We start from the raw sequence: 20554 nt of genomic DNA on the forward strand, positions 1-20554 counted from the left end.
GAGAATTTTGAGCATTACTTTACTAGCATGTGAGATGAGTGCAATTGTTTGGTGGTTTGAGCATTGTTTGTCACTGCCTTTCTTTGGGATTGGAATGAAAACTGACCTTTTCCAGTCCTGTGGCCACTGCTGACTTTTCCAAATTTGCTGGCATATTGAGTGCAGCACTTTCACAGCATCAACTTTCAGGATTTGAAATAGCTCAACTGAAATTCCATCACCTCCACTAGCTTTGTTCGTAGTGATGCTTTCTAAGGCCCCCTTGACTTCACATTCCAGGATGTCTGGCTCTAGGTGAGTGATCACACCATCGTGATTATCTGGGTCATGAAGATCTTTTTTGTACAGTTTCTGTGTATTCTTGCCATCTCTTCTTAATATCTTCTGCTTCTCTTAGGTCCATACCATATCTGTCCTTTATCGAGCCCATCTTTGCATGAAATGTTCCCTTGGTATCTCAAATTTTCTTGAAGAGATCTCTAGTCTTTCCTATTTTGTTGTTTTCCTCTATTTCTTTGCATTGATCGCTGAAGAAGGCTTTCTTCTCTCTCCTTGCTATTCTTTGGAACTCTGCATTCAGATGCTTATATCTTTCCTTTTCTCCTTTGCTTTTCACTTCTCTTCTTTTCACAGCTATTTGTAAGGCCTCCCCAGACAGCCATTTTGCTTTTTTGCATTTCTTTTCCATGGGGATGGTCTTGATCCCTGTCTCCTATACAATGTCACAAACCTCATTCCATAGTTCATCAGGCACTCTATCAGATCTAGGCCCTTAAATCTATTTCTCACTTCCACTGTATAATCAGAAGGGATTTGATTTAGGTCATACCTGAATGGTTTAGTGGTTTTCCTTACTTTCTTCAATTTAAGTCTGAATTTGGCAATAAGGAGTTCATGATCTGAGCCACAGTCAGCTCCTGGTCTTGTTTTTGCTGACTGTATAGAGCTTCTCCATCTTTGGCTGCAAAGAATATAATCAATCTGATTTCGGTGTTGACCATATGGTGATGTCCATGTATAGAGTCTTCTCTTGTGTTGTTGGAAGAGGGTGTTTCTTATGACCAGTGCATTTTCTTGGCAAAACTCTATTAGTCTTTGCCCTGCTTCATTCCGTATTCCAAGGCCAAATTTGCCTGTTACTCCAGGTGTTTCTTAACTTCCTACTTTTGCATTCCAGTCACCCTAGACTTCGTTAAAAACTGAAGTCTTTAAAAACACACACACACACTAGAAGGCCATTGATGTGTTTGAAGCAGGGATGCAGTGTGTTCCGATTTCTGGTTTGAAACACTCACTATGGCAATTGTGAGGATAAATCAGAAGGAGACAAAAGTAGATGTGGAGACAAATTAAAACTATTACACCACTCCAGACAGAGATGAGCACAACACGAATTCAGACGTTGCTCATAGAGATATAATAGAGAGATGTGTGAGATAAGCTTGTCAAAACAAGGTAATGGACTGACTATATGTGGTGAAAGAGATGGACACAGCAAAGATGACCCCCAGGCTTGAGTTACAAAGCTGAGTGAGTGATAGTGCCATTCACAGAAGGGAATACCAGAGGAGGACCAGGCTTGCTGGGAAAAAAAGCATGACTTTAGCTGTAGCTAAATCGACTTTCAGGTAATTTTAAGATATGTAAAATGAGATGTTTTGAGGACTGTTTGATAAACTGTTCCAGAACAGAGGAGAAACCTGTTCCAGACTCCATAGATTTGTGGAGTATCTGTATAGGTAGTAGACATACAGCATTGAACATGAAAAAACTCATCAGCTAAGAAGACATAATATGAGAGGAAGGTTTAAAAACCAGTCCTTAAGGAAATTCAACATTGAATGGCTGGAGTAAAGGATGAACTTAGAAAGGAAACCAAGAAGAGCAGTGGGAAACATAGAGAGCAAAGAGGAAAAATTGAGGTCAAAGAGCCAGTATATTTTGGTGGAGTATCAAGAAAAGAAGCCAGACTGTTGATGAAAGAAGAGCACAAAGCACAGAGCTGGAGTCAGTGAATGTAAACTCAGTGGAGAAGATTGTCTTTGACAAGATGGAAAGATACAGAGCAGTATTTATGAAGCTGATGAAAACTTTTTGATTGTTTGAATGGAAAGCACTTGGGCATATTAATCAGCTATGAAAAAATTGGTTTGAAAGAAAGATGAATACATAAGAGAGAAAAAGTAACTGTAAGGTTCACAAAAAAGCAGAGAATGGTCCCTGGGCACCCGTGACACTCCTCCACTTACCCTAATTCTGACTACGCTTGTCATTTTTCCATGAGTATCTCTATTCCTCGATAGACTGTACTGCATGGGGACAAGAATCACCTTTGCTTCGTTTTGCTTCTGTATTCCTGGTGTTCGACACAGCTCAGATAGGAGGCATTCATCTTAACTGCACATTCAAGTGAATGAAATTGGAGGGACATTTAATAGTCAATCCCAGAAGCCTTGTGATACTACAGCATATGCATATATATGTATGCACAGGCACACACTCACTCACACACACAAACTATGGTCATCAGTTTGTTTAGACTAAAATTCAAATTGGTATCATTACCTTAAGCAGAAGCTGTTTGGGCACTAAGACAGGAAGGCTTAAAGTGAGAAATGGAAAGTCAACCAAGAACTGAGAACTCTCCACCAACAGATGAGCAAGGTCATGAGTCGTTTTTGTGCAGGAAAAATGAGCCCTGATTATATCAAGGAAACAAACGGTGGAAGCACACAACCTGTTAAGACAAGTGTCTGCATCATTCACACCAATTCAGGTGAAGCCCCACATAACACGACTTTCAGATCTGAGATAGTATGATACCTGCTAAGGCAAAATAAGTGTCAAAAAAAGAAAACCTTCTCTTCCTTTGGAGACAGTTTTGAATATCTCATACAGGGAAGCAAGTCCACGCAGGAGAAAAGAAATCAGATGTACATTCCTTTCCTGGCTTTGCCATTTTTAAACACAAGTTGTTTAATCCAGTCTCTGTTTCTTTGTTTGTAAAAAGGGGATGAGTCTACCTCATGGGATGGTTAAATAAAATTAAGTGGCTTACATATCAGAGCACCATGCTCAGAATAGCTCTCCACTTTCCTAACTGGAGAACTTTACATTTCCATCATCACTTCTGACATATCCTCATTTTACTCCAAAAACAGTTGATTTTTACATCAGTAGATGAGGATGACGGGCTTCCCTGGTGGCTCAGACAGTAAAGAATCTGCCTGCAATTAAGGAGACATGGTTTCGATCCCTGGTTCGGGAAGATCCCCTGCAGAAGGGAATGGTAACCCACTTCAGTATGCTTGCCTAGAGAATTCCATGGACAGAGGAGCTTGGCGGGCAGCAGTCCATAGGGGTACCATATATAATCACTCCCTATTCCACATCCTCCCTAGTCCCTGGTATCCTCTATCATACATTCTGTCTCTACAAATTTGCTTATTCTAGTATCTTGTGTAAATGAAATCATACAATATGTGCCCTTCTGTGTCTGGCTTGTTTCACTTAGCATTATGTTTTCAGGGTTCATCCATGTTGTAGCATGCATCAACATTTTATCCCCCTTTATAGCTGAGTAATATTCCATTGTGTGTGTATACAACATTTTATTCACCCATTAATCTGCTGATGGACACTTGGGATGTTTCCACCTTTTGACTATTTTGAATAATGCTGCTGTGAACGTTGGTGTACAAATATCTGTTTGTGTCCTGCTTCAGTTCCTTTGGATATATACCTCAGAGTGGAATTTCTGAGCCTATGAAACTTTAATACCACAGATAGACTATATCTGTTGATGCTCAGTATGTGTGTGTGTGTGTATATATATATATACACACACACGTATATATATGTGTGTGTGTGTGTGTGTGTGTGTGTATCCCTACTTTATGCATTGAAAGAGTAATATTTATTTGCTACCTTCCTAGAACCAATTTTTACTTCCTTGAGGTGGGAGTAATATCACCCTCATTGAGACTGCAAGCTCTTAGACAAAGGCAGGTTTGTTGTCTCAGATGACGTTTATAGATGGGCAATATACACATAGATCAACTGCTCAAAGAGGAGTGAAGCCATTGATGATATGGAAAATGACCCCCAAACACATAAATGTTTAAAGTAATTTTTATTACCCATGCAATAAAGTAATTTGTATCCTAATTAGTCTTCAGAATTAAAACAACGGTTGAGAAAGTAATGAACCCAAGACTGTTTTGGAAAATAGCGCTCAGCAGTTGTGTCAGGACTAAACCAACGAAGCAGATATTCTTACTAAACTTTTAAAAACAATGGAAATTAATGACATATTCCCAGTGAGCCTAAAATATCTCCAGAACACAAATAGAATAATTACAAGCAAGGATTATGTAAAGCAGGGTGAAAAAAAAGATAAACAAAAGTGGTCTGTGGGAAGCCAGATGTCAGTGAGGCTACTGGGTGGTTCTGTCAGCACTTGGGATACCTGTTGGTACTAGCTGGACGGCAGCATGGCAAGGTTCCTGGAACATTCTCACCTAGGTGTTATGACAGTGTGGTTGCCTAATGCACTATTGTTTCATTACATAAAGAAGAGATTAGGACGACTATATAACTGCGTTTAGAAAAATAACAGTTTCAGATACTTGACCAGACCCTTCAAGTGTCAGGAGAGGCAAGGAGAGAATGGAAAAGTGCAAGATTGGAGGAAACTAAGGAGACACGACAGCTAAAAACATCATGGGATCCTGGACCGATAAAGGACATCGGTGGGGAAATTGGGGAGTGTCAACTGAAGTCTGCAGTTTAATTACTTCATTTTAGCAACTGTACTGTAGTTACCTGTTGTTTAGTCACTAAGTCGTGTCTGACTCTTGTGCGACCCCATGGACTGTAGCTCCCCAGGCTCCTCTGTCCACGGGATTTCCCAGACAAGAATACTGGAGTGGGTTGCCACTTCCTTCTCCAGGGTATCTTACCGACCCAGAGTCTCCTGCATTGGCAGGTGGATTCTTTATTATAAGCCACCAGGGAAGCCTGTGGTTAGATAAGATGCTAAGATGCAGGGAAGCTAAGGGAAGGGCATACTGGAATGTTTGGTACCGTATTTACAACTCTTCCCGTGAGTCTAAAATTCTTGGGTTGGCCAAAACGTTCATTCAGTTTTTTCCATTACATCTTATAGAAAAATCGGAGTGAACTTCTCGGCCAACCCAATATTTTAGAATAAAAAGTAAAAGAAAACAAGCAACAACAACAAAGTTTCTGGGAGCTGCTGAGTGTCAGGTGCCACTGGCATTGCTGACCACGGTTTGGAGTCCGGGGTCTGTATTTGTCGTAGCGGCAGCTCTGAAATCTGACGCCAGAGTAACTTCTATCTGTCTCCTTTCCGATTCTGCTGCAGGGTGTGCTGGGTGCATCATGTAACCGGGATGTGGGTGTACCCTTTCCTGGAACACATTGGCCCAGGAGCCAGAATCCTCTTCTTCGGGTCTACAACCATCTTAATGAACTTCTTGTATCTGCTGGGAGAAGTTCTGAACAGCTATATCTGGGATACACAGAGAAGTAAGTATTGTTCAGGGGGGCATAAAACAAAAGAACTGCTGCAGAGACAGATGGAAAATTCCTCTGTAACACAGGATCCCTTATGAAGAGTTGCATTTTTATAACTTCAATATTAATTTAAGAGTTGCTGGCAGTTACCTGAAAGGTTTATTACTCACTGTGTCATTTTCGCTAGTAAAACATCCAGATCTAAAAGAAAAGCAGCACGTCTATAAAATTTTATACGGAGAAATGTAGTGTTTGCTGAAAAAAAAATTAGGAAATTCATTCTGATTAACAAAATACTGCCTTAGCTAAAAGGACTTCTCCCCCACCCCAATGAAATAGATAAATTATTGAATGTAACCAGTCTCATTAGAAATCACCCAGATCTCCACTTTTGCGTCATCATCTGCGTGGGTGCAGTAGCTGCCGAGAGGTCTTGCCACCGTTCTGCTAAAACTCTGGGCAGCACAGGAATGCCTCCAGCAAGAATGATTCACCAGTGACTGTCATATCAAGACTTGAAGGTGGCAAAGAAGAATGGGCAGTAAAGGGTAATACTTCATGGCTGCAAAAACCTTCTTAACCTATGATTTGATTTCTCTTTTGTTTCTGTTTATGGCAGAGCCTCCATCTTGGCAAGACACGTAACCTTAACGCCAGCTGTGCAAAACTGGTCCTAAGTCTATGTCAGATAACATAAAAATGAGAAGGTGGAAAAAGTGACAGCACAGTATGTAGTGATTTGAGTCCTGCATGAAAATACCTCCAAAGGGAAGATGGTTTGAGGATCTTAGAGAGCTCTGGGCAGCTCCTCCGATACAGTCACAACATTGTAGATGTCACCTGTAAATGATCCCTCTTCCACAAACATTGGGCATCCTGCTTTGTGCCAAATACTATGCCAGGAGGTTGATCTAATTAGACAAATAAAACCCAGTCATTGCATGTTACTGAATTGGACTTCTTTTGTGTGTGGATCTTCTAAGATTGCATGTGTCAAGGTGTTGGCCAGTGTCGAATGGCCCAGAGGAATTTGAGGGTTTCCTTTCTCAGCAGCTGGCTTGATTTTAGGCAGTGTTCTATTAGGAAAAGTGCCAAATATTTGTATTCAGTTCAGGCTACAGCTTGGTGGACCAGAAATTAATCTTTTAATAATTTTCTTCTCTGTTCAATGGAATTGTAATCTTTCTCTATTAGATACCTTATAAAAGTATGTAGTTAACTTACAAAAATATTTTGAGAACAAAATATAAACTTTTCTCAGCTTCTTGAGAGAAAGGCCATATTTAAATTTAAGCTAACATGTCCAATCTGTGTTATTCAGAAAGTACTTGTGACTCCAGCTTCTCCTTTGTTAGCTCGATTCCCATCTTCATTTGCTCATTGTTCTACTACTTCTAAAAGAGGATGGTCTGAAAACCAGGAGAGAAAAAAGCAAGTCTAGATTAATAGAATATTGCACTTTAGCAGCTTTGAGTTAGACATGAAAAATAAATAGTGAAGCTAAGGTTTTTGGGGGGGTTTTTGTTTTTTAATGATCTGTCCAGTTTAATTTGTGCCGTTCTCTTAAGCGATACAAGTTAAGGTCAACTAACATTTTGTAACTCATTTCAGATGTAGAGATTAATTTTATCTACATGGAACCATCCAGTTAATTCCCCAAAGGCAGATGTTTTGTGTCAAGTGGGCATCTTTTTGTTTAAGCAAGCAATTGCAAACTGATGGCCTGCTCCAAATTTTACCTGCCAAAAAGTTTTGTTAGGCCTACACGGAATTTTTGTTTTTGAAGCAGTATTTAAATGTTGGGAGATTTCACATAAAGTCCAGATTTCTCAGCTAATCAAGTTTTTAAGATCTGGCAACTCCGAGCCCACTGTTCTCTGCTGGCAGCAATGGATTAGAATTGGGTATCAGTTGCCCCCTTTCCGATGGCTCTTAAGTTTTCCCTCCTTTCCGATGGCTCTTAAGTTTTCCCTAGTTCTCGCCTGGCCATTTTGCTCCTTCACAGTAGCTGCCTGGTTCTGTAGGTAGTTGAATTTGAAATTGCTGATTAAAAGCAGTCATGCGTGTGTGTCTGTGTGTGTCTGTTAGAAGGAATTGAGTACAATCAAGTACAGTGTTACAATCCTGATTGTATTTACTCCACTCCAAACAAAATCCCCCAAGGAGCTAGAATGCCAAATTTGAACCCCCTTCCTTGGATCCGTCATTAGGGATTTTTAATGGCTCAGCTTCCTCCACTTGGTTATGTTGGCTTCAACTTCAAAATAAAAATTGCATTATTACAGAGTCTTAGAATTAAAATTAGATTAGAAATCATCTAAACCGATATTATTTTTAACTAAGAGGCAGCTGAGCCCAGAAATAAGTGACCCACCACAATAAACGGTAGCAGAGTCAATACGATTCAATCCAAGTACGGTGTCTAGAGAACCATCAGAATGTCACCACTGGAAACCCAGACACAGGAGAGCTCAGAAACTTCACTCAGAATCATGGATCTAACTTACAGAATAACAAAATAGATCAAAACTGATATGAACTATGAACAAAAATCCCTTAAAACAGGCTAAATTAACAATGAAACATTTTACTCTTTTCAAAAGAAAATATTAATAACTCAAAGTGGCTTTGTGGATGTTATATTGGTTTGCTAGGACAGCTGCAACGAAGGACCACTGACTGCTCAGCTTAAACAGTAGAAATGTAATATCCCACGGTTCTGGAGGCCGGAAGTCCAGAATCAAGGTATTGGCAGGGTTGGTTGCTTCTGAGGCCTGTGAGGGAGGGATCTGTCCCAGGCCCCTCTCCTTGACTTGCAGATGGCTGTCTTCATGTTCACATGGCATTTTCCCCTATTCGGGCTGTCTCCAAATTTCCCCTTTTTATAGAGACATTGGCCGTATTTGATTAGGGCCATCCTGACAACTTCATTTTATGTTAGAAAAAACTCTATCCACAAATAGAATCACATTCTGAGGTACAAGAGTTTAAGTTTGGGGAGACATAATTCAGCCCATAACATTCTACTTTCTGCCCCGCAAAATTCATGTCCTTCATTCATGCAAAATACATTCCTAATAGCCTCCAAAGTATTTCCAGCATCAAATCTTAAAAGTCCAAAATCTTATCTTAAATATCATCTACATCAGGTATGGGTAAGACCTGGGTTATGGTTCATCCTGAAGCAAAATTGCTATCCAGCTGTGAACCTGTGAAACCAGACAGAAATGTATCTACTTTCAAAACACAGTGGTAGAACAGGCATAGAACATGTATCCCCTTTCCAAAAAGGAGATCCTAAGGAAAAAGGGGGTCGCAGTTCTCAACCAAGTTTGAAAGTAGCAGGACAAATTCCATTCGAGTTTAAGGCCTGAGAATAATCTTTGGCTGAAGGCTGTATCCTCAGGACTCATCAGAAGGAGGAGTGTGGCCCTACCCTCTCAGGCAGCCCTCTTGGGCCAAGGAGGAGTGAACCCCTGAACCACCTGCGGATGAACCATCCTTCATTTCATCTTGTCTCTGTCCCTTTCAATCCAGGCTCACAGTGTTTCTGCTGACACAAAGTTCTCCCATGTAATTTCATGAGGGTCCAAATCATCAGACAGGAGGGTCCCCCACAGGTCTTTCCTGGCTTCTGCTGAAGTGGTAAATTGGATCCATGACTCATATGCCTCATCTCTTTAGCAGATGGTTGTCCAGACACAAGCTTGGCCTTCTCTCACATTCTGAGGTCCTGGGCCTTAGGACTTCTGCATAGGAACTTGAGGGGGGACACAGTAGACCCTGAAACAGCTGAAATATTCTGTGCTTAAGCTAAAACTTTCTTTTAATTTCAGTGCATCTGACTGGAGTGACCAGTCTTATTAAAGTCAAATTTTTACGACCAGAAATGAAAATGTCTGAAAGTGAAAGTTTGGGGTGAAGGAGGAGAAAGCAGGCCAAGAGGAGAAAGGAGAGGAGGTCAGAGCAAGGCCCATGGGACAGAAACCTCCACCTTGTCCACCTCGCTCCCCACCAGTTTTCCATCCTGCTCATGTCCCCCACAGGCCCACACAGACCTCCAGGGTTGGTCCCGCTGCCCTCAGGGCCCCTCTCCCAGCCTTGGGGGAACCCCATGTGACTGACTCTCTCAAGGTCAATCAGCTCTTCCGCTCCGCTTCTGACAGAACATCCTGCCTCAGCTTTGTGACAGGTTTCTTTCTGCTGGTTGTGTGGAAATTATACCTCTGCTTCTTCCAAATATTATTTACAGCTGTCTAATTTTTTCCCTCCACCTCAAAGCTGCCAAACTAAAGTAGGTGGGGAGCCATTTTCCCCGTCTGGGTCAATGAACAGCCCCTGTTCTCCACCCCCGCTTTTGAAGATTCCACTGTTGCTGCCAACTCAACCCATCTGCAGGAGAACACTTAGGAGGAAAGAGACTTTGAAAAGAAAAGCAAGCAGTTATTAGCTTCTCCACAGGAGAGGGAGCATGGGACAGAGTCGGGACCCAAATCATGTGCGCTCTTTGAACAGAATCTGTGTTGTGTTTTCCTGCCTTTGCCTTGGTTACCCAACAACAACCAAGCCATCTCCTGCCTTCTCCCCCTCAGCCCTACTCCTCCTCCCTTCACACGTCCTTACTCTTCAGCTTGAAGTTTTCCTTAATATGATTTCTGAGAAGTACTTTGGAAAAAGTGTTACAGATCTCTGCCAGTTCCTTAGTCATGAAAACCAAACCTTAAAGACTGTCTCGGGACACCTGTTCTGAGCATGTTACCCGCATTCCGCCGCTACCACCCTGACCACGCGAGCAGGTGGTGCTGGCAGCTGGGGGCCGGAAGAAGGGGCGGGGGTGTCTCTCCTATCGCAAGCCCCACTGTGATCACCCTCCAGGTTTTCTTCTACTGCTTTTCCACTAGTTCGCCCTTCTCCACAGTCATTGTTTACTAATTTATCTCATAAAGATTACTTGAACTCCTACCATGAGACAGACACCATGTTAGGTGCTCAGGATATAATCAGGAACAAAATAGTGGGCTCTGCCCTCAGAGAACTTGCAACTTTTAAAAGAATACCAGGAACTTGCCTGGTGGTTCAGCAGGTAAGACTCCATACTCCCAATGCAGGGGGCCCAGGTTCTATCCCTGGTCAGGGAACTGGATTCCACAGGCCATAACTAAAAGATCCTACGTGCCACCACTAAAACCCAGTGCAGCCAAATAAATTAATTTTTTTTTAAAGAATACCAACAAAACCTGCAATAGATGGGATCCTTTTGTTCCAGCAAAAAGGCTCTGAGAATTTGATGTTAGGAGAAAAGTGTTTAAGTAGAAGCAAAAGAGAAAAAGTGGGGAGCATATGCCAGATTTAACTTTAATTTATGAGAATGACCTAAACATGTTCATCTCCAGGAAAATGAAATATCACTAACTATTCATTACAGACAACTGGCGAGGTCTCACCAGTCCGGTACATATGACTCTCTCAGGAAGAAAAACATAGTTCTACCAGGCTTGGGTTGAATAAAGGGAGAACTCGAGTTTAAGTACACATGGGTCTGGAAATAAATAGTTCTTGTGGCTAATAAGCTCTCTATGAGAGCTTATAAAAATAAAACAAAACAAACCAAAAAAATTATTTGACTTTTGAAAATCCAGAGTCCTTGCCTTGGGAAGAGTCATGAGTAAAATAAAAATAAATGAGGTCTCTTTGAAACTCATCAGCACCACACCTCCTGTTACTAGAAGCTGGTTACAAGGCAGTCCGATTGGGATTTCTGTGCAAACTCAACAAGACAAGAACTAACTTGTGTTCCTCACTCCCAGAGGCCATAAGAGCTGGGTGTGTTACAGAGGTGTTATGTCCCGATTTAGGGGGAAGGAAGGAGAGGGAGGTCACTGAGGAAATTTCTGGAGAAAGTTGTGAACAACTTTTCCTTCTTAGCTAGGAGAAAAGAGATGGACATAAAGGGTGGGTGGGGAGAAGTGTGGTGAGATGAGAGTTCTTTTAAACCTGCTCCTGCTGAATCTGATGTCCACATAAAGTGCTTTGCCTGTATTTCTAGGTATGGAAGAAGACAAAGAGAAACCTAAATTGGAATGAGATCTAAGTCTAAACAGAAGAGCAGAATGGAGCTATGATTGAAGACTCATTATCCCCTGGGCATCACAGATGGAGGAGAGGAAGCTTCAAAGAAAATGGTGGAACCAGCCTCTGCCTCCCTGCCCCAGAGGGAGGGAACACCTTTTATGGAGAAATATGTGTAAGAATAGAATATGGATATTTCCAAAATGACTTCCCCTCAATTGTGTTTTAAAGAATTCTTCCCAAAATCATTATTGATAATAGCATCTTTTTTTTTTTTGACTCTTCTAGTTTTTACAACTGAAATTGGTCATTGGATTTTAATTTTTGCAATTGTAATTCCATTTAATCAAGGAAGAAAAGAATCCTATTGTGTTTCTTGTTGAAAAATATGTGAAAATCAAAGGGGCTGATGTGAAGCAAAAATTTTGTGTATTTATTTTTTTCCTATACTGAGTAACATAAGCGTAAGCCTGGAGGAAATGGGACGGATGTTCCCTATTGCAATAATGTGACGACTGTCTTAAACAGGCAATATTAGTAATAATTGCATTGATTTAGTCAAAACCCTGAGTGTATTTGGATCTCATGATTTAATCTTGTGAACATTTCCTAGACGCAAGCTATAACTTTAATAAACAACAAGTAACCCCTAGCCCGATGTCTACATGGTGCATCTCAAAACCCTAGCACACTGGTGTTTCTTTTCTTATTTGTTTCTATTATTAATACTTCACGAAAAATGGGTTTATTGAGCCTCTGCTATGCTTAGTCATCAGTCGTGTCCGACCCTTTGTGACCCTTTGGACTCTAACCCACCATGCTCCTCTGTCCATGGGATTTTCCAGGCAAGAATACTGGAGTGGCTTGCCATTTCCTTCTTCAGGGCATCTTCCCAACCCAGGAACAAACCTGCGTCTCCTGTGTCTCCTGCATTGCAGGAGACTTGGATTCTTTATCCACTGAGCCATCGGGAAAGCTCAAGTTCCTATAATTTTTGTTCGTTTGTTTTAAAAATGTGGATCTTTCTGATAAACCCAAAAAAGTAAAAAGCTAACTCATGAAAAAGAAAGCTAACTTAAGAAATCTTTGACCATAATAATTTTTAAATAATACTCACACCAAATAGACTATTATAGCAGAAAACACATTAAATCTTAGAGGAATATAAGCTAGGAATGAATAAAAATAAAAGCAAAAATTAAGTAAGGCAGCAAGAAACAAAGTGGAATTGATAAATATATTGATTAATAAATGCAGTATCTCATCTATACAAATAGGATTAAAATATGCAAACTACTGATTCGTTAACTGAAAAGAAAGAAACACAAAATACTTGGCAAAACAAGCATGGATGTGAACAAATTTTTAATTATAAAAATATGTTTTAAAGTTCTATGGCAACAAATTCTTAGAACCCATGTAATGTGCAATTTTCAAGGAAAATGGATTCAATAAGAATTAGAAAGCTGTAATGGATTGAAATTCATGAAGGATATCTTTTTAATGTTCAGTTAACTATCTCCAATAAAGGAATTGGGTCCAGAGTATTTTATGAGCAAGTTCTTGAAAACTTTCAAGTAACAATTCTCATGTTTATTATATTGTTCCAAGGTTACAAAATGATGAAACACTTCCCAAATTATTTTTCAAAATTAATAAAACCCTCAAAGCCAACATAGCAAAAGGGAAATTTTTTTTCCTTGCTTTAACAAAAATATCAGCAACATAAACCCAACACTTATAGGAATCATTTTTCAAGACTGAGGTTTATTCTAAAAATTCAAGGATGGGTTAATACTATGATTTTTGTTGAAAAAACATTGTCTCAATAGTACACAAAGAAAAAACTCATATGATTCTCTCCATAGTTGCTCTGAGGCAGTTGAGACATTTTAGCATTTCTGATAATACCATTAGTAATATAAAAATATTTCATATTATGAGAAGCAATAGTCATCTCAAATTCCCTTTTAAGGTCAGAAACCAGATAAAGATGTCTGTGACAGTGTTACTGTTATTTTTCTGAGATGTTTGTGTGAGCTACATCCAGCATCAAAAAAGTTATATTTTGACCTAGAGTGAAAAAGTTTTATGTTTTTAAAAAACAGTTTATATAACTATAGAATTTATATTATTAACAGAAAGGAAAATTAAATATTGTTTAAAAAGAGGCAGGAAAGGAGGAAAACCACTGGAGGAAATTATTTCTCCAGTTGACTCTTAGAATGAAGAAACCTCAAAGAATAGAATATTTCTCAGGGCTTTCTGGGGCAATTCCTCTGGGACCCTGTTACTACACCTCTTCTCTAACAAATAACACTTTCCTATTATTGCCACCAAAGCAACACCTAAAGAAACTGACACCTGTGGGGCTTAAACCTAAAGCTGATACAACTCATTTCTCTGCAGCATGCTGAATGCACACACCACTTTTAGGTTTGAAATATGATTCGGTGATCAGATTTGCGGTTAAGTTTGGTTTTCCCATGGTGGATCAGTTCCCCAGGCCCTGAACTCTGGCCACACTTCTGGCAGGATGTCCAGGGCTCTCTGTACCAGTACAAAGGATTTGCTAAAACACTCCCACCCAGCCCAGGAGCTGCCAGAGCACCCACTGACCCTCCACAGAAACCCCAGGCTTGCCCTGGAGCAGAGTCCATCAGGATGACTTGACTAGTTGCTCTACTAATCACCAAGTGAAAGAAAAAAATTATTACCTGTGATTTCGCTCCTTGGCTTGGATCCATGGGCTTAACCCCACCAGTGCTCAAAAGGATGTTCATGCTTCACCCTCTTCCCTGTGCGCCTTATAAAGACGAATCTGCCATCCTTGTTCTTGAGGGAGTAGGGAGGAATGATGTGCTTTTAGCTCCACTTCTGAAACAAGAAATAATAATTAATTAATGCAAATCAATAGGTAAACATTTAACAAGAAATTGTACCAAAGATGCACCACAATGAAAAGCTTCTCAAATTATTTTTCAGACTTAATATACCCCTCAAAATAAACCAAAAGAGCACAAAATTTTGCTTATCATAGGTAAAATACTAACAACCTAAATCTAATAATTACTATAGTAAAGTAGTAATTTTTCATGACAAAATGATATATATTTTTCTCCTGAGGGGCTTTTTAAAAACAAATAAAAATGGAAAGATAGACTAAATTCTGGAAAAGAAGACTTCATTCTTAAAAAAGATTATTTTTTGTCTGAATAATTAATAAGTTCAATGTAACTCCTTTCTAAATTTGACAAAAGTTTTTTTTTTTTTTTCATTTAGCAGAAGAATAAGTAAAAACTGAAAAACCTTGAAGAGGACACTTAAAGCATACATGTGCTATTAGAATATATAAAAATGCAATAATTAAAATAGCATGGTATGGCTCAAGAATAGAGAGAAAAATAAAACAGAAAGCAAACCCCAAAACAAATCCTAGTGTGTGTGTGTATGTGTATGTATATATATATATATATACATACACACATTTAGTAAATAATAAAGATAGCATTTCAAAGCAGGAAAGGCATAATAAATAGTTGAAAGGCACTGCAACAAATGAATAACTATTTGGTAAAAAAAAAAAAAGAGAAAGCTAGATTTCTCTCTTAAAAAACACACAGAAAACGTAAACACATACAATTTCAGATAAAGTAATGAAATGTAAAAAGTATACAAATATAAGAAAATATAAGAATATTTCATCCTATAATAGAGATGGGGAAATTATGTATATGTTATATATAGTATGTATATTATATGTATAATAATGTATTTGTGTATTTAGGAAATTGATTATTCCATATATATGAGAAAATTGAATATAACATATACATTAAGAAATTGAATCTTCAGATCTCATAGCTGATATACTGTGGGGTAATTGAGAGAATACCAAGATGAGAGCAGGATAATAAGAGCACCATTTCCTTAAATAAGAAGCATGGAGGTGAATTAGGCTGGAATGGGTTTGGTGATGAACTTGACTTTGGATTTTTCTGTATGTAAGTCAGGTGCTAATTTAGTGAAATTGTAGGGACAGCATCTAGATTCCAGAGATTTGAAGAATCATTGACATTAGTGGATGGTAAAGAAGTAGAGCTAGCAATTACAAAATGCCCCCCACCCCCATTTTTTTGTTGTTGTTTGTTTTGTTTTTTGCTACACCCTGAAGCATGGGGGACCTTATGACTAGGGATTGAACCTGTGCCTTCTGCAGTGAAAGTTTGGAGCCCTAACCACTGGACCACTAGGAATTCCCCAGAATGCCGTTTTGAAAGCAGAACTTAGACCTATAGAACAGTCTGCAAGGGGGATACAAATCAATTGCGGATATTCCTGGTGTGTGAATATTAAGGATTGCCTTAGGAGAAAATAAGAGACAAAGGGCCTTGGAAGTGAGTTTGTAGGACAAGGGCAACATTTACAGACTTCTTTTTAGTGGCTTTAATGGCTTCAATTTTTTTCCTCAAAGAGTTGTCTGAAGAGAGGGAGAGAACAGAGAATGGGGTTGGAGTCTATAACATACCCTAAAAGAGTGGCCTAGACTAGGAGAAGGCAATGGCACCCCACTCCAGTCCTCTTGCCTGGAAAATCCCACGGACGGAGGAGCCTGGTGGGCTGCAGTCCATGGGGTCACAAAGAGTCTGACACTTCTGAGCAACTTCACTTTCACTTTTCACTTTCATGCATTGGAGAAGGAAATGGCAACCCACTCCAGTGTTCTTGCCTGGAGAATTCCAAGGATGGGGGAGCCTGGTGGGCTGCCGTCTATGGGGTCGCACAGAGTCGGACACGACTGAAGCGACTTAGCAGCAGCAGCAGCAGACTATGAAAACATAGAAAGCTTTTGAGCCCCTGCTGAGGGCCCCCAAACATCATGACTTTACCTTAATGATAACAAGGACTGTTTGGGAATTTCCTCCAAGGGACCTCAACAGGCCAGGCATCATAAAGAAGTTGAAAGTTTGGTTTAGAAGAGGAGGTATCACAAAAAACAAGCAGGGAAGAGCCAAGAGCATTGGCAAGGATGGTTGGAAGGAGGACCCATGGAGTCTAGAAGGAACTGAGGAGGAGAGAAAGAGCGAGGACCCACTTTGGGACACAGCAAAGTGGCCCAGAAATTGGCAGTCTTGATAAGGTTGGAAGGCAGGGAAATGAGGGCAACAGACAGATAGGAAGTCATGATCATAAACTAAATTTGAATTTAACATTTTACAGGAGCATGAGATCATATGATTTTTTGCTTTTTTAGTTAATATGACATGGTAGTAACATTCTCCAAAGATATCCACATCCTCTAATCACCAGAGTCTTTCAATATCTTACCTTTCACGGCAAAAGGAGCTTTGACATAAAATTAAGCTAAGGATTTTGAGATGTGGGAGATACCCTGGATTATCCAGTGTGTGTGCACGTGCTAAGTCGCTTCAGTCGTGTCCAAACCTGTGCGACCCTATAGACTGTAGCCCTCCAGGCTCCTCTGTCCATGGAATTCTCCAGGCAAGAATGCTGGAGTGGATTGCTATGCCCTCCTCCATGGGATTTTCCCAACCCAGGAATCAAATCCAGGTCTTCTGCATTCCTGCATTGGCAGGCGGGTTCTTTACCACTACCTGGGAAGCCCATTATCCAGTGAATCTAGTGTAATTACAAAAGTCCTTGTAAGAGGGAGCAGGAGGTTCACAGTGACTGCAAGACATCTGACCACGGATGGTGTCAGAAGTTGGAGTAATGCAAGGAGGGGGCCACAAACCAGAGATTACAGGTAGCCTCTAGAGTCAGATATGATTGAGCGACTTCACTTTCACTTTTCACTTTCATGCATTGGAGGAGGAAATGGCAACCCACTCCAGTGTTCTTGCCTGGAGAATCCCAGGGACAGGGGAGCCTGGTAGGCTGCCGTCTATGGGGTCGCACAGAGTCGGACACGACTGAAGTGACTTAGCAGCAGCAGCAGCAGCAGAGGTTTGAAAAGGCAAGGAAACAAATTCTTCCCCAGACCCTCCCTACACCTTTATTAGCATCTTTACTTTTAGACTTCTGACCTCCAGAACTGTTAGGTAGTAAATTTAACCCACTAAGTTGTGATAATTTTTTATAACAGCAATAAGAATCATATGTTATCATTAAGCACTTTCATATGTTTTTGTGGGCTAGGCTTGCAATGCTAAACACACACACAGAGCCATAGCCACATGGTAATAGCTAGAACTCATATTTGTGACTTTCTAATCATTGAATGACCAACACTGTTGTCCTTCACTAAGCCAAGCCAATTTCCCAGTGCTGACAAGCCCATCAGAGTCATGCAGACTCTGATTTATTGAAATGGAAGTGCTGAGGAACATTGAAGACATCCCCATGGAAACATCCAAAGACATTTGGACACTTTGCCTCCTCATCAACTAAACAATGAAAACTTTTGAGACGGATGACCCTAATTTCCAGTACAATTCAAAGGATTTTAGAGTAATAACACATGTCTATGTTTGCAACAGGGAGTTTTGCCAGGAAGGAGGTAGCCATCTTATGTCCAAGCTTCACTGAAAATGTACATTTTGAGGCACTTCCCTGGTGGTTCAGTGGTTAAGACTCTGTACTTCCAGTGCAGGGGGTGCAGGTTCTATCCCTTGTTGGGGCATTAAGATCCCACATGCTGCATTGCATGACCAATAGAAAAAAAGAAAGAAAAGAAAATACACCTTTTTAAAAGCTTCAGTCAAATCAATCCATGCAGTAATATTCTTTCAAGGGAATTTTGCATGCATGTGCAATAAAACCCAATGTAAAAGCTTTTAAAATGCTATCTCTGTTTTTATATACATGCACAAGCATATTAATAAGTTTGATAGAATCTTCTCAACATAGACATTTGCAAGAAGGAAATTCATTCATTTTCAAGCAGCACTAAATGTCCTGGGCCCTCAACCCTCTATCCTGCCTGAGCCAGACACCTTATTTCTTAGTCCTATTGAGGTTTAATATTTAATCCCATGCTTTTTGAAATCCAAACAGTCAAAACTTCTCCTCACCCTGCCTTTCCCTGTGGCTGGGGAAGAGTGAAAGGAGCTCTGCTTACATAGCAAATGACATCAGAGCTGGCAAGTCTCTGCTCTGCCTCTTACTCTAACACCAAGGGGCTTAAGTGTTGGCTCCTGCTTTCAGTGGGGATGAAACTGTTCGCCCTTTAGGGAGCTCTGCCTGGGCCCACCCTCGCACAGTTCTCTGTCTCTGCTCCCCTATTCCCCAGCTGACAAGCAGCCCACCCAGAAGTTCTGCTTCTGTCCCGCCCAGCTGCCTCCCATGGCAGCATCCTTCAATACTGGCCAAGCCAAGGAGGGCAGCCCAGGTTGCCCTGCTCCAGCAGCACCAAATGCTCTGACACACCACCCTACCTCCAACCCCGCAGCTCATGCTGAGGGTGGAGGGAACTTGGGAAACACAGATTGCATCAGAAGAGGGAGGAACAAATAGAAGTTTCCCTGCTTCCTGTCTCCCAGATTCTCCAGTAAGGGAAAGAAGAAAAAGACATTTTAATACTCAGGAACCTTCCTTCAGATGACTGATACCCCTGACTACCCAGTGTCCTTTACTGTATAAAGATCAAAGAAGTGGAGTCTAAGAAACTTGATTCTGTTGGAGGCTTTCTGTCAGCAAAGCTCGCAATGTGGGACTGGCATCAAGAAGGCAGTTCTCAAAAGGTGAGACACTTGGCAGGTTTTATCCTGAACCATGGATTCTGGTTGGCATTTCCAGGGAAGCACAAATGTCCTTCATCACCACTTTACCACTCTCTTTATATATATATAAATTTGGAATTTTTATATTACAAAATGGTTTTCCACAGACAGATCCCCTATAACATTGTGGCTGTAAGTGAGTTTCCATTTAAACTCGCTGAGCTTGAGACTCTAATCTTGGCAACAGTTAAGTTATAATTTAGGAGGTTCCTATATTGATTTTGAGAATCTAGTTGAAAGTCCGGGATAAAAGTTTCTGAGAATTGAGCATGGTAGGGATAAGGAGAGAATGTCCAAAAACAGAGTTTGCACTTGTGAGAGAAACTGGCAAACTGCAGCATATATTCTGCACTTTTGTAGGAAATTAAGGCAAAGTTGAAAGAAAGTATCTGTGGGGAATTTCCACTTCCTGCCATGAAGAAGTGATAGCATCTGGAATTATCTCCCCCACAACTGTAAACTAGAAAAGATTGTTAAAATATAATAAAAGTACTGATTTTTGAACGTTGGTCAACAGAGCTGCTGAAGGCTATGATTGCTAAAGAAAGGGAAATTAACTATATGTGCCCTATGATGGCCTTGGCTTTCTGCCTGGAGGCAATTCCCAGATTATAGCACTGGGAGTGGGAATCTCAGCCAAAGTGCAGCATTCTCACTAAGCTAAGGAGCCCAGGGTTCAAGGAGACTGAGGTGGCTCGAATTTGTGGAAAGAGTACTGGACATAAGAGAGCTCTGAAAAGAAGGGGCTCGAGGAATCTGCATAGAGTTTCCTGGTCTTTGACTGAGTATCAGTCTTCACATAAACACAATGAAGCTCTACAGTTTGAGAAAAAGAACAATTAATGAGGATCTGTAAGCTGATTAGGGGCTTCCCAGGTGGTGCTAGTGGTAAAGAACCCACTTGCCAATGCGGGAGATGCAAGAGATGTGAGTTCAATCCCTGGGTCAGGAAGATTGCCTGAAGGAGGCCATGGTAACCCACTTCAGTATTCTTGCCCAGAGCATCCCATAGACAGAGGATCCTGGCAGGTACAGTCCATAAAGTCACAAAGAGTTGGACTTGACTGAAGCAACTGAGCATACACACACGTAAGCTGAATAAATCCAAGAGCTTGTGTAAGGCCAGGACTAATTCATATTCCCACTAGCCAGAGTAAATAGACCTCATTTGAACAGAAGGGGCTTGAAGGGTCAGGTTGAGTCAC

The 20554-nt window shown here is 40.6% G+C and overlaps 1 protein-coding gene and 1 long non-coding RNA gene across 5 annotated transcripts in view; one reads left to right on the top strand and one right to left on the bottom strand.

Moving 5' to 3' along the window:
• AIG1 (androgen induced 1) overlaps window positions 1–12030 on the top strand; it is a 269595-nt gene extending 257565 nt beyond the window's left edge. The window contains exons 5-6 of one of the 3 annotated variants that reach the window (XM_059889836.1): window positions 5387–5550; window positions 6158–6485. In XM_059889836.1, coding sequence (XP_059745819.1) covers window positions 5387–5550; window positions 6158–6183 — 190 coding nt within the window. In that variant the 3' untranslated portion in view covers window positions 6184–6485. 3 annotated transcript variants of the gene reach the window in all.
• LOC104969611 (uncharacterized) overlaps window positions 6581–20554 on the bottom strand; it is a 32944-nt gene continuing 18970 nt past the window's right edge. Inside the window, exons 4-5 of one of the 2 annotated variants that reach the window (XR_003036435.2) lie at window positions 14325–14484; window positions 6581–6947 (exon numbers count right to left, since the gene is read on the bottom strand). This is a non-coding gene — a long non-coding RNA (uncharacterized lncRNA). Of the gene's footprint in view, window positions 6948–13083; window positions 14485–20554 lie in introns of those variants that run through there. The other variant, XR_003036434.2, reaches the window with a different exon arrangement.

This window comes from Bos taurus, chromosome 9, assembly GCF_002263795.3.
Source record: "Bos taurus isolate L1 Dominette 01449 registration number 42190680 breed Hereford chromosome 9, ARS-UCD2.0, whole genome shotgun sequence".
In the NCBI taxonomy this organism is placed as follows: Eukaryota; Metazoa; Chordata; class Mammalia; order Artiodactyla; family Bovidae; genus Bos; species Bos taurus.